Raw genomic sequence first — 12,751 nt, 5'->3', positions numbered from 1 at the left:
TGCAGAAGGCAGGACAGGTGGCTCCTCTCTCAGCAGGCTCCACCCTGGATTAGAGACTGGCTTTGCACGGAAACCCAGCCCTGCTCGCCTGCAGCTGCACAGCTCACTCCTCATCTTCCGTGCAGCCCGACTATCAAGTGTCTCCATTCACACACACACCCCCACACACTTCCCCCACCAGCCACAAAGGCATCAGGACAGCCCTGCTGGATCAGATAAGGACCCATCTAGTCCAGCCTCCTTTCTCACAAAGTGGCCAGCCAGTTCTTCTGGAAGGCCAACAACAGGGCAGAGAGGCCGAGGCCTTCCCCTGAGAAGAACATCTAAGGAGCTCTGCTGGATCAGACCAGGGAGGGTCCATCTAGTCCAGCCTCCTGTCTCACACAGTGGCCAACCAGTTCTTCTGGAGGACCAACAACAGGGCACAGAGGCTGAGGCCTTCCCCTGAGAAGAACATCAGAAGAGCCCTCCTGGATCAGATCACGGAGGGTCCATCTAATCCAGCCTCCTGTCTCCCACAGGGGCCAGCCAGTTCCTCTGGAGGGCCAACAACAGGGCATAGAGGCTGAGGCCTTCCCTTGAGAAGAACATCAGAAGAGCCCTCCTGGATCAGACCAGGGAGGGTCCATCTAGTCCAGCCTCCTTTCTCACAAAGTGGCCAACCAGTTCTTCTGGAGGACCAACAACAGGGCACAGAGGCTGAGGCCTTCCCCTGAGAAGAACATCAGAAGAGCCCTCCTGGATCAGACCAGGGAGGGTCCATCTAGTCCAGCCTCCTTTCTCACAAAGTGGCCAGCCAGTTCTTCTGTAGGGCCAACAACAGGGCACAGAGGCTGAGTCCAGCCTCCTGTCTCCCACAGGGGCCAGCCAGTTCCTCTGGAGGGCCCACAACAGGACAGAATGCCGAGGCCTTTCTAAGAACTTCAGAAGAGCCCTGCTGAATCAGACCAGTGAGGGTCCATCTAGCCCAGCCTGCTGTCTCACACAGCGGCCAAACAGTTCTTCTGGATGGCAAATGACAGGCTGTGCCCTTCGCCTGATGTTGTCTCCTGGCTGTGGGATTCAGAGGTTTAGTGCCTCTGAACGTGGAGGTTCCCCTCAGCTAGTGGCCACTGAGAGACTTTTCTTCCATGAATCTGCCAAAATCCCCTTTAAAAACTGTCTCTTCCTGTGGTCATCACTACATCCTCTGGCACCCACAGCTTCAGGACTCCATGCTGGTCCTGTAATGAGCAGGAGGCTGGGCTACTATGGCCCCATCCAACTCTAATCTACGACATCCCCTTTGCTTCCCATTCCTACCACAAGAAGTCACAGGTTAGGGTGGAAGGGATAAGGCAGAGAGAGAATCAAACCCAAACAGAAGTCGAGTGGTGCCTTGAAGGCAAAGAGGAAATTCAGGCAGCCCACGGACCCAGTTTGGAAGGGGAAGCGCAAAGTCACTCACTGCACCCCTCTCCAAGAGAAGAAAGCTCATAAAGTCTTCCAAAGGAAACACCACCCAAACTGACCTGCATGCCCGCTCAGCACCTGCTGCCATCCCATAAGAAGAAGAATTGCAGATTTATACCCCGCCCTTCTCTCTGAATCAGAGACTCAGAGTGGCTTACAATCTCCCCCACAAGAGACACCAAGTGAGGTGGGTGGGGCTGAGAGCTTTCACAGCAGCTGCCCTTTCAAGGACAACTCCTGTGAGAGCTATGGCTGACCCACGGCCATTCCAGCAGCTGCAAGTGGAGGAGTGGGGAATCAAACCCGGTTCTTCCAGATAAGAGTCCACGCACTTAACCACTGCACCAAACTGGCTCTCTATGGCTGACCCAAGGCCATTCCAGCAGCTGCAAGTGGAGGGCTCAAACCCGGTTCTCCCAGGTCAGAGTCCACACACGTAACCACTAGCACCATTTTTAAGTTTTTAAATTATAAATTGTTATATATGTTTTGATTTTTATAACCATAAGGTATTATTATTGTGACTGTGAGGCACCCAGAGTCCGTATGGAGTGGACGGCATGCAAATTTAAGGCAAATAAATAAATACACCAAACTGCCTCAAAAGTCTTAAATGCCACCCCCAAATACGGATGCCAGCCTCCAGGTGGGACCAGGGGATCCCCCAAAATTACAGCTCATCTTCAGTCTACAGAGTTCAGTCCCCCTGGAGAAAATGGATGCTTTGGAAGGTGGATTCCAAATGGCCTTGTCCCCTCACTGCCCTCCCCAGGCTCCTCCCCCAAATCTCCAGGAGTTTCCCAGCCTGCACCTGGCAAGCCTCACCCCCATCCCCTGCCAATGGCTGGGGTGAGGGTGGGGAGCTGGCAACCCTAATATAAACTGTAGAAGGAAGCCTGCTGTGTCTGTATCATGGGGCTTGAGCCATCCCTCACCAAAGCTGGTCCTGGAATAAGAGACCCAGTTTGGTGTAGCGGTGAAGTGTGTGGACTTCCCCACTCCTCCACTTGCACCTGCTGGAATGGCCTTGAGGCAGCCATAGCTCTGGCAGAGGTTGTCCTTGAAAGGGCAGACTCTTATCTGGGAGAACCGGGTTTGATTCCCCGCTCCTCCACTTGCACCTGCTGTTATGGCCTTGGGTCAGCCATAGCTCTGGCAGAGGTTGTCCTTGAAAGAGCAGCTGCTGTGAGAGCCCTCTCAGCCCCACCCACCTCACAGGGTGTCTGTTGTGGGGGGGGGGGAGAAGATAAAGGAGATTGTAAGCCACCGATTCAGAGAAAAGGGCGGGGTATAAATCTGCAGTCTTCTTCTTCTTGCTGGGAGGATGCCAACCTCCAGGAGGGGTCTGGGGATTCCCCTGGAATTACAGCTCATTCCCAGACAACAGAAATTGGTTCCCCTGAAGGATATGGCTGCTTTGGAGGGTGGGCTCTATGGCCTGAGGTCCCTTCACCCCTGTATCTGAGGTCCCTCCTCCCCCAAATCTCCGGGACTTTCCCAAGCTGGATTTGACAACTCTAACCCCATCTCCTGTCAGTGGCTGGGTGTTTGTGTGTGTGTGTGACAACCCTGTGTCTGCATCCTTGGGCGTGAGCTGTCCCTCACCAAAAACGGTACTGGAATAAATGTTGCTGGAAAGGATGTCAACCTCCAGGTGGAACCTGGGGACTCCCTGGAGTTACAGCTGCAGAGATCAGCTTCCCCTGGGGCAAATGGCTGCTTTGGATGGGGGGGGGAACTCTACTGCATTGCGCCCCACTGGGACTCCATGCCCCAATCTTCAGGTGTTTCCCTACCTGCGTCTGGCAACCCCATCTCCCTCCATCCTCCTCTGAGGGCAAGGGGAGGACCAGGCTACCCTCCCAGTTCCCCTGGAGGAAAGGGCTGCTTTGGAGGGTGGACTCTGGAGCACTGTACCCCACTGAGGTCCCCGCCCTCTGCCCCCATGTCTCCAGGAATCTCCCGGCCTGGATCTGGCAACCCTACCCCCATCCCCCTCTAATAGCAGGAGGGGGGACTGGGCAACCCTCTCTGTTCCCCTGGAGGAAAGGGCTGCTTTGGAGGGTGGACTCTGGGGCACTGTACCCCACTGAGGTCCCCGCCCTCTGCCCCCATGTCTCCAGGAATCTCCCGGCCTGGATCTGGCAACCCTACCCCCATCCCCCTCTAATAGCAGGAGGGGGGACTGGGCAACCCTCTCTGTTCCCCTGGAGGAAAGGGCTGCTTTGGAGGGTGGACTCTGGGGCACTGTACCCCACTGAGGTCCCCGCCCTCTGCCCCCATGTCTCCAGGAATCTCCCGGCCTGGATCTGGCAACCCTACCCCCATCCCCCTCTAATAGCAGGAGGGGGGACTGGGCAACCCTCTCTGTTCCCCTGGAGGAAAGGACTGCTTTGGAGGGTGGACTCTGGGGCTTCGTCTCCCACTGGGGTCCCCATTCTCTGCCCCCATGTCTCCAGGATTCTCCCTACCTGGATCTGGCAACCCTATCACGCTCTGAAGGCAGGAGGGGGGACCTGCCTATCCTATCCGTTCCCCTGGAGGGAAGGGCTGCTTTCTGGCCTTGCCCTCCCCAGACTCCTCCCCCAAATCCCCAGGCGCCTCCCTGCCTGGATCTGGCAACCCCATCTCCCTCTAATAGCGGGGGGGGCACTGGGCAACCCGCTCTGTTCCCCTGGAGAGAAGGGCTGCTTTGAGGGGTGGATTCTGTACCCCACCGAGGTCCCCTCCCTCTGCCCCCAAATCTCCAGGAACCTCCCTACCTGGATCTGGCAACGCTACTCCTCCATCCGCCTCTGATGGCAACGGGGACACCTGGCAATGCTCTCAGTTCCCCTGGAGGAAAGGGCTGCTTTGGAGGGGGGACTCTGCCCCCATGCCTCCAGGAGCCTCCCGGCCTGGATCTGGCAACCCCACCCCTGCATCCCCTGGCGAGAAGGGGGAGGAGCCTGTGGCCTCGCCCCCTCGGAGGTCCCCGCCCTCCCCCCACCCCAGGAGTCTCCCGGCCTGGATGTGGCAACCCCCTCCCCCCTCAGCCCCACAGACACGTGACTGGCGTGCCGGGGCGTCCAGCAGGCCGCGACCTCCCCGGCTGGGCCCGGCGGCGGCGGCGTCCCCCTCACCTGGGCCTTGGTGCCCGGCCGGTTCCGCCTCAGCACAGCCGTCCCCTCCGCCATGACCATAGTGACGGCGAGCGGCGCCAGGACCCGGATGCAGCGGCGGCCTCCTCGGCAACGGGCGCCCAGCGGCAGGAAGCGGAGGGAGGAGGCGGCGGCGGAAGAGCGGAAGAGCGCGAGACCTCGAGCGCCGCGAGAGCAGCGTCCCCCGGAGGGAGGGAGGGGGAACGGCCGGGCACGTCACGCGCTGCGTCAGAGCGGGGGGGGAGGGAAGGGCGGCGCTGAGGAGAAAGGGCGGGAAGGAAGCGCCCCGCGTGACGTCGGCGGGGGCGGGGCCGAAGGAAGGGCGGCCGCTGCGGTGGCGCGCGAGGCTGAGGGGAGGGAGCGTCGGGTTGCCAACCTCCAGGGGGGTCTCCCGGAATCACGGCTCGTCTCCGCCCCCCTGCAGGAAATGGCAGCTTTTGAGCGGGGACTGTGTGGAAACGCACCCCGACGGAGCCCCCTGAATGAACCATTTTTGTGTGTAATGAGATAGAAAGGCAGAGACCGCTTTTCGAACTCAATGCCTCACGTCAGGGATAGCCAGACTTGCTTAATAAACATCAGATACTTCGAGAGGACGAAGGAAAACAGATGAGGGAGAAGTGGAGAGGAAGCAACTTTAAGCTTGAATGCATTCTCCCAACTCATTGGCTGGCTTGGCTTGGAGAAGTGGTTTAGAGAGAGAAATGCCTGCTCCAAGCCAGTTCAAGAGCCGCACAATATGCGTGAAAGAGCCACAGTTTGGCCACCACTGGTCCATTGCATTTTCAGAAAGGTCTTTCACAAGAATGCATGGACGGGGTCATGGAAGAGAATGAGGTGTGAGTCCAGCCTCATTCTGAGTATAAGCTTTTGTGTGCACGCACACTTCTTCGGGTCGTGGAAGGTTTGCCACAAGATTTCTTACACACTCAAGAAAATACTGGTTGCCACTTTGGGGTCAGGAAGCAGTTTTCTCCAGGGATCTTGAAGAAGAAGAAGAATTGCAGATTTATACCCCGCCCTTCTCCCTGGATCAGAGACTCAGAGCGGCTTACAATCTCCTTTATCTTCTCCCCCCACAACAGACAACCTGTGAGGTGGGTGGGGCTGAAAGAGCTCTTACAGCAACTGCCCTTTCAAGGACAACTCCTTCCTATGAAAGCTACGGCTGACCCAAGGCCATTCCAGCTGGTCCAAGTGGAGGAGTGGGGAATCAAACCCAGTTCTCCACACACTTAACCCCTACACCAAACTGGCTCTGTCTCTCTTGGAAGGGTTTTTGGTTGTTTTATTTTTTGCCATGTTCTTGGCAGAGAGCAGAGGTAGTGGGGTGTCGGGGAGAGGCATTTGTGAAGTTCCTGCATTGTGCAGGGGATTGGACTAGATGACCCTGGAGATCCCTTCCAACTCTATGATTCTGTAATTCTGTATTGGGACTTGATTCTCAGGCCCATGTGCTGTGGGAGTCCCAAAACTTTCCTCTTCGCTTAAGGAGGAATTCTTTAGCATTCCCTTCTTTTATGCTATTCTGAGCTAAAACCTAAAAATCCCTCAATGGAAGGCAGCATTTATGCTCAATTGGTTAAATTCTTTTTCCTCAGCCGTAATGGAAGGCTAATTTGCAGGCATAGCGTATCTGGACAAAGTTTATAAATGTGCATCTGTCCAGCTTGAGCCTCTTAGAACATATTTAGATTTGATTGATTCAGTTTTTAGCCCACCCTTTCCACGAATGGACTCAGGGTGGGGGTACAACATAACCATAACAATAAAATATACATATCTGTAAATTTTAAAACTACAACCCAATATACAAATATGGCAACCAAAATTAACTTCATATATTGAAGAAGATGAAGAAGATGATATTGGATTTATATCCCGCCCTCCACTCCGAAGTCTCAGAGCAGCTTACAATCTTCTTTCCCTTCCTCCTCCACAACAGACACCCTGTGAGGTAGATGAAGATATTGGATTTATATCCCGCCCTCCACTCCGAAGAGTCTCAGAGAGACTCACAATCTCCTTTCCCTTCCTCCCCCACAACAGACACCCTGTGAGGTAGATGAAGATATTGGATTTATATCCTGCCCTCCACTCCGAAGAGTCTCAGAGCAGCTTACAATCTTCTTTCCCTTCCTCCACCACAACAGACACCCTGTGAGGTGGGTGGGGCTGAGAGGGCTCTCACAGCAGCTGCCCTTTCAAGGACAACCTCTGCCAGAGCTATGGCTGACCCAAGGCCATTCCAGCAGCTGCAAGTGGAGGAGTGGGGAATCAAACCCGGTTCTCCCAGATAAGAGTCTGCACACTTAACCACTACACCAAACTGGCTAATCAATCCAGTGAGGCATAACTTATCTCCAGTTCTTTAGGGACCAAGTCTACATAACTAAGCTCATTTGCAGAGAAAGCAAAATTGGATTGTGAAATCTGGTCTGATTTGAGAGAAAGATACTTCTCTTCCCTCTTAACAGATCGTGTGAATTTACCATCTAAAAAAAAAATCCAGTTTTTACTTGCAAGATGAATGGAAAACTAACTTAGTAATTGTGAAATATTTTGTTGCAGTGATTGCCTGCAAAAAGGTCAGATATTGATCTGTTCAAGACTTTTAAGTCAAAACAACAGTAAGATTAAAAAGAAAAGAAAGCTTAAGGGAGAAGAGATGCTACTCTAAGAAAGTGGCCAAGATAAAAGAGAAGCAGGAACGTAGCATCAAATAATAACAGAGGAGCTGAATGCAAAATAAGCAGGCTATAACTTGACTACCCCTCTAGAATTACCAATTGAGGAATATTTGTTTTTCCTTTGAATAAAGAGCCATCAGATCTCTTACATACGCACAACATTTTTAAAAAGAAAGCAGAGAGGAAAGGAGACAGTAATGACACTATAAAGGTGCCTGAAATATCAACTTTGGATGGCAAATTAAAAAAATAGTAAATTGTGCTGACGGGAAGAGTTGAACGAGTCACTTTCCCACCCTGATCTGTGCTGCTGATCTCTATTTGCATGAGTGAAACTATCTCACGAAGGGATCAAGGGCTAAAAAGGTTGCAATGTGGGTTATTTATTGGCTGTACTGTTCATAAAAAGGTGCTCAGGGTTGTGTGCAAAAATGTTTTAAAATGCTTTTTCTTCTGAAGAGAGAAAATACTAGAAGGTACAATGTCGAAATATAGCCCTCATCCCAGCCTCAGGTTATGACAAGTTTTATGCTTGCACCCCAAAAGGAGTTACTCCCGCTGACATGGCTGGCCTACATACTTCCGTTTCTCATTCTGTCAGAAACTCATGGTTGTCTCCTTTCTCGTCTTAAATGTTGGTGTGCAGGCCTTCCATTTTAGAAACGAGTCTCCTTATTAAAAGGCAAATGCTGTCCAGGTAAAACTGTGGTTCTCAAAATGTCATAAGTTGACATTTTTACCAGGTGAGCCATGAAGTCGGGATGGAAGAGGAAGAACGCAGTGAGCTGAGAGAGGAGATTCAGGGAAGCTCAATGACAAATATTTCTGCCTAATATATGGACTAGCCACACAATAATGCAATTTTTTTTAATTATATAAACTTAAGAGAAGCCATGTTGGATCAGGCCGGTGGCCCATCCATTCCAACACTGTGTCACGCAGTGGCCAAAGCCCAGGGGCCATCAGGAGGTCCTCCAGTGGGGTCAGAACTCCAGAAGCCCTCCCACTCTTCCCCTCCAAGTACCAAGATTACAGAGCATCACTGCCCTGGTCATAAGAACATTAGAGAAGCTATGTTGGATTGGGCCAATGGCCCCTCCAGTCCAACACTCTGAGTCACACAGTGTCCAAAAAAACCCAGGTGCCATCAGGACATCCACTAGCAGGGCCAGAACTCCAGAAGCCCTCCCACTGTTGCCCCCCAAGCACCAAGTTAACTTGCTCAGTTAACTGAATTGCAATCCTTGTGTTTTGCGTTGTGGGGTGGATAAGCTGCATAGTCACTTGACAAGGAAGCATCTTGAAAAATGTGGTTAGTTTTCACTTCAGGGTTGAGAGCCACAGACTTAGCTAAATCACAAAGAAGTTTATTCAATTCAAGAACGTCACTGTTGCTTCTCTTTTCTCCTCAGGTACTTTTCCGCTCAAGGTCAAAAACAATCCATTCCCCAACGCTTCATTTCCAGTTCAGCTGCTCCTGATCAACCTGAGCTCACAGGTAGAAAGTGTGCAAAGCTTTCAGTGCCTTACAGAAAGAGGATGCTCTCACAATTCAATGTGTCCCTCACTCCCTGCCTGAATTCTGTTGGGCTTTTCTAGAGCAGGGGGCCGAATCAGACCACCAGAGGGCCTCTTATCAGGCCCCCAAGCAACTGGCTATCATCTGCTTCCTTCCTTCTCCCTCTCACTTGCTTCCTTCTGCATAATAGCTTGCTTTGCAAGGCTTGCTCAATCGCACAGGAGCTACAGAGCAAAGCCTCTGTTTTCTCCATTGGCTGAGGCTCCTCCCTTGGGGAGGAAGGGGGGAGGAATAGCTTCCATTGCCAGGCTCTCTCAATCACACAGCAGAGCTACTGAGCCAAGCTTCTCTTCCTTCTATTGGCTGAGGCTCCTCCCACAGTCCCCTGGGGAGGGAGGGAAAGAGCCAGAGCTTCCTTTGCCAGGTTCCCTGGATCCCATTGGAGAAATACAAAGAAAGCACCTTTAAGACCAATGAGTGGTAACATTTTAAGCATGTTTTAAATTGTTTAAAAATATGTATTTGTGTTTGTGTTCTTTATAAAATTTCTATCTCTGCTACCTAATCTTAAATAGGTACACACATGGCCCAGCTCGACATGGCTCAGCCCAACCCGGCATGGTCCGGCCCCTCACAGTCTTATTTATGCCGGATCCAGCCCTCATAACAAATGAGTTTGACACCCCTGTTCTAGAGCTTTCCATCCTCTTCCATTGTCCTTGAGGATATGGGAAACACTGAGCTCACCCCCACCCCCAAACAGCATAATCTGCCAAGACCTTTTCCTATCTGTTTTCTTTTCCCCTCTTCTCAGAAGAGCTTCAGCTAAAAAGACAGACTCAATCGTCCTTGACAAGAGCCGGCTGCAGTCAGGGAAGAGAATCCGTCACAGGTCTCCGTCGCTTCCTGTTCACAGCAACGCCTGACAAGGTTGCTGGTTAGCGGGGCTTTCATCTCTTGGTGCCGTCAGACAAAGTGACACCGTAAGAGGCTTTTCATTTTGTGGTTGACATTCGCGGTTACTTTCATGTCAAGGGTTGCCAAAAAGCAATCAAATCAGACTCGGCGACAACAAAATCTTTGCGTGAGAAAGTAGGCGAGAAGCATCTTTAATTACCCTGCTGCAGAATTTGATTATTTCCACTGATGGCTAACAACCCGTTAAAGATCCAGACCGTGTTGGTCTGAAGTAGTAGAGCAAAAGAGGAGTCGATTGCACCTTTAAGACCAACTTAGTTTTATTCAGGACGTAAACTTTCGTGTGCATGCACACTTCTTCAGGTGAGGAATGAGGCACAGTAAGCAGAGCCACATATAGCTGGTGGGGTTGGGAATGCCGAGTGGTACAAAGTTAAAATCCAATAGCAGAATAGTAAAATTAACAAATTCAGAAAACATTTGATCTGGGTTGCATTAGCGTGGGAAACCATAAAACAGTAACAAAACCGTTAAAGGTTCTGGCCTAGATCTGCTGGAGTTTTTCCATGGGAACAAGGATTTTGGACCACACTGAGTGCGACAGTCTCCTCTGCCCCTTTCCATAGCAACCGGAAATGAAAAAACACCAAGCTCGTGGCTAATTGCTGCAAAAATAGAATAGATTTATAAACTAAGAATTTTGTATCTAGCCATCATAGGCTGTTTGCAAGCGAACAAGAAGAAACAGAGCCAAGAAGAACTAGAGAGCCAGGTTGGCGTAGTGGTGAAGTGTGCAGACTCTTATCTGGGAGAACCGGGTTTGATTCCCCCCTCCTCCACTTGCAGCTGCTGGCATGGTCTTGGGTCAGCCATAGCTCTGGCAGAGGTTGTCCTTGAAAGGGCAGCTGCTGTGAGAGTCCTCTCAGCCCCACCCACCTCACAGGGTGTCTGTTGTGGGGGAGGAAGATGAAGGAGATTTTAAGCCGCTCTGAGGCTCTGATTCAGAGAGAAGGGTGGGGTATAAATCTACAGTCTTATTCTTCTTCCTCCACTTGCAGCTGCTGGAATTGCCTTGGGTTAGTCATAGCTCTGGCAGAGGTTGTCCCTGAAAGGGCAGCTGCTGTGAGAGCCCTCTTAGCCCCACCCACCTCACAGGGTGTCTGTTGTGGGGGAGGAAGATGAAGGCGATTGTGAACCAATCTGAGTCTCTGATTCAGAGAGAAGGGTGGGGTATAAATCTGCTGTCTTCTCTTTAAATCACAAAAAAACTTGCTTCTTGCAAGTGGAGCGGCATTATGGAGTGACTGCTTTTGGTTCGGGTCTGCATTTAGAAGTTGCAACTGTGTATGCGTATAAGGTGTTTATTCTGTTTAAGTTTTCTATATACAGTTTATCAATCTATTCTATTTTTGCAGCAATTAGCCATGAGCTTGGTGCTTTTTCATTCCCTTTCCCTAACAGCCCAGAATGCCTCCTGGAATCCTATACCTGGGGGTGCTCTGTCCCCCATATCGAGGTTTCGGGGGGCTTTTCAGGCTGGGATGAGAGGTGAGAAAGTCACGCTCTAGGAGTGGAAGGAAAGTTGTTGGTCTACGGAAAAACTCAGGTGTATCGAAAACATTGTTTTATAGCTTTGTTATATTTTAAATCCCATTTTCCACCAAAAATTGGCTTTCAAAGAGGCTCATATTAATGAAAAATCTAATCGAAATGAAACCTGAAATTATTTATTTATTTCATATCCCGCCCTTCCCTATCAGGCTCACGGCAGTTAACGACAGTTAAAATACATAACGTTAAAACAGAAATTATAAAATCATTTCATACACATACAATTACAGTTGCAGTTACAATCCTCAAATCCAAGATGGCATCAGTATTATTGATTCATGTTTAGTGCTAGATACAGGGCTTTCTTTGTTTTATCAGGAACGCACAGGAACGCAGTTCCGGCTGGCGTGGCATCAGGGGGTGTGAACTCATGCAAATGAGTTCCTGCTGGGCTTTTTCACAAAAAGTCCTTTGTGAAACAATCATGACATCAGGGGGGTGGCCCAATATGCAAATGAGTTCCTGCTGGGCTTTTTCTGCAAAAGCCCTTTGTGAAACGATAGTGCTGTCAGGGGGTGTGGCCTAATATGCAAGTGAGTTCCTGCTGGGCTTTCTCTGCCAAAAGCCCTTTGTGAAACAATAGTGACATCAGGGGGTGTGGCCTAATATGCAAATGAGTCCCTGCTGGGCTTTTTCTGCAAAAAAAGCCCTGCCTAGAAACATTAATGTTGTTAAATATTAGTGCTGTTAAACGTTAAATGCAAAACGTTCCTCCAAAGGAAATTCCCCACTGAGTTATGTTCAGGCAGGACAGCTGAGTGTTGGGGCTACCTTGGCCCCACCTGTGGTGTTGGAAGCCACAGGGCAGGAGGCTTCTAATGCCTCAGAGCTGGAGTCAGGCACGATGGAAAGATGCCTCCCTGCTTATACCGACGCCAATAATACTTCTGGAGGCAGATCAGTTACCGTCCAAAACTGATTAAAATTCAGCATTGCTACCCAGTGAATTCACAAGGTGAACGAATGCCGCTCCGCATTGTCAGAGAAGCAAGACCCAAGACAATTTAAGAAGTCTCATCATGCCTCAGCCTTCATCAGGAATCCCCGTGGGGGCATTACAGAGCATCAGGACAGCTGAGTCACATTAAGGGGTACCTGGAAATTATAGAATAGCTGCTAGCAAAACAGAGGTAGGAAGTCTTAAATGTGGGGACAGCACAGGCATGCTTTTGTTCTGTAGCTGAGTGGAGTTTAGAGGGAAAAGGCATTTGGATGAAGGCTAGGAGGACCAAGGGGAAAGGCATTTGGATGAAGGCTAGGAGGACCAAGGGAAAAGGCATTTGGATGAAGGCTAGGAGGACCAAGGCCCTCAGTCTTTCCCCTAAACCAAGGGTGGCCAAACTTGCATAACATAAGAGCCACATAGAATAAATATCAGGTGTTGCGAGGGAGGGAGGGCAGAAGGAAGGCAGGCAAATAGA

General features: G+C 50.7%; 2 protein-coding genes across 2 annotated transcripts in view; one reads left to right on the top strand and one right to left on the bottom strand.

The window, feature by feature from the left end:
• Positions 1-12,751, top strand: part of SF3B1 (splicing factor 3b subunit 1) — a 165,897-nt gene that overhangs the window by 15,195 nt on the left and 137,951 nt on the right. The window lies entirely within an intron of this gene.
• Positions 1-12,751, bottom strand: part of HSPE1 (heat shock protein family E (Hsp10) member 1) — a 55,724-nt gene that overhangs the window by 20,351 nt on the left and 22,622 nt on the right. Inside the window, exon 1 of the mRNA XM_060257404.1 lies at positions 4,575-4,804. Within this exon, the coding sequence (XP_060113387.1) occupies positions 4,575-4,634 (60 nt within the window). The 5' untranslated portion in view covers positions 4,635-4,804. Of the gene's footprint in view, positions 1-4,574 lie in introns of the transcript that reaches the window.

Source organism: Heteronotia binoei, chromosome 16, assembly GCF_032191835.1.
Source record: "Heteronotia binoei isolate CCM8104 ecotype False Entrance Well chromosome 16, APGP_CSIRO_Hbin_v1, whole genome shotgun sequence".
NCBI classification, from domain to species: Eukaryota; Metazoa; Chordata; class Lepidosauria; order Squamata; family Gekkonidae; genus Heteronotia; species Heteronotia binoei.
This window is presented reverse-complemented; position numbering and strand designations above follow the sequence as displayed.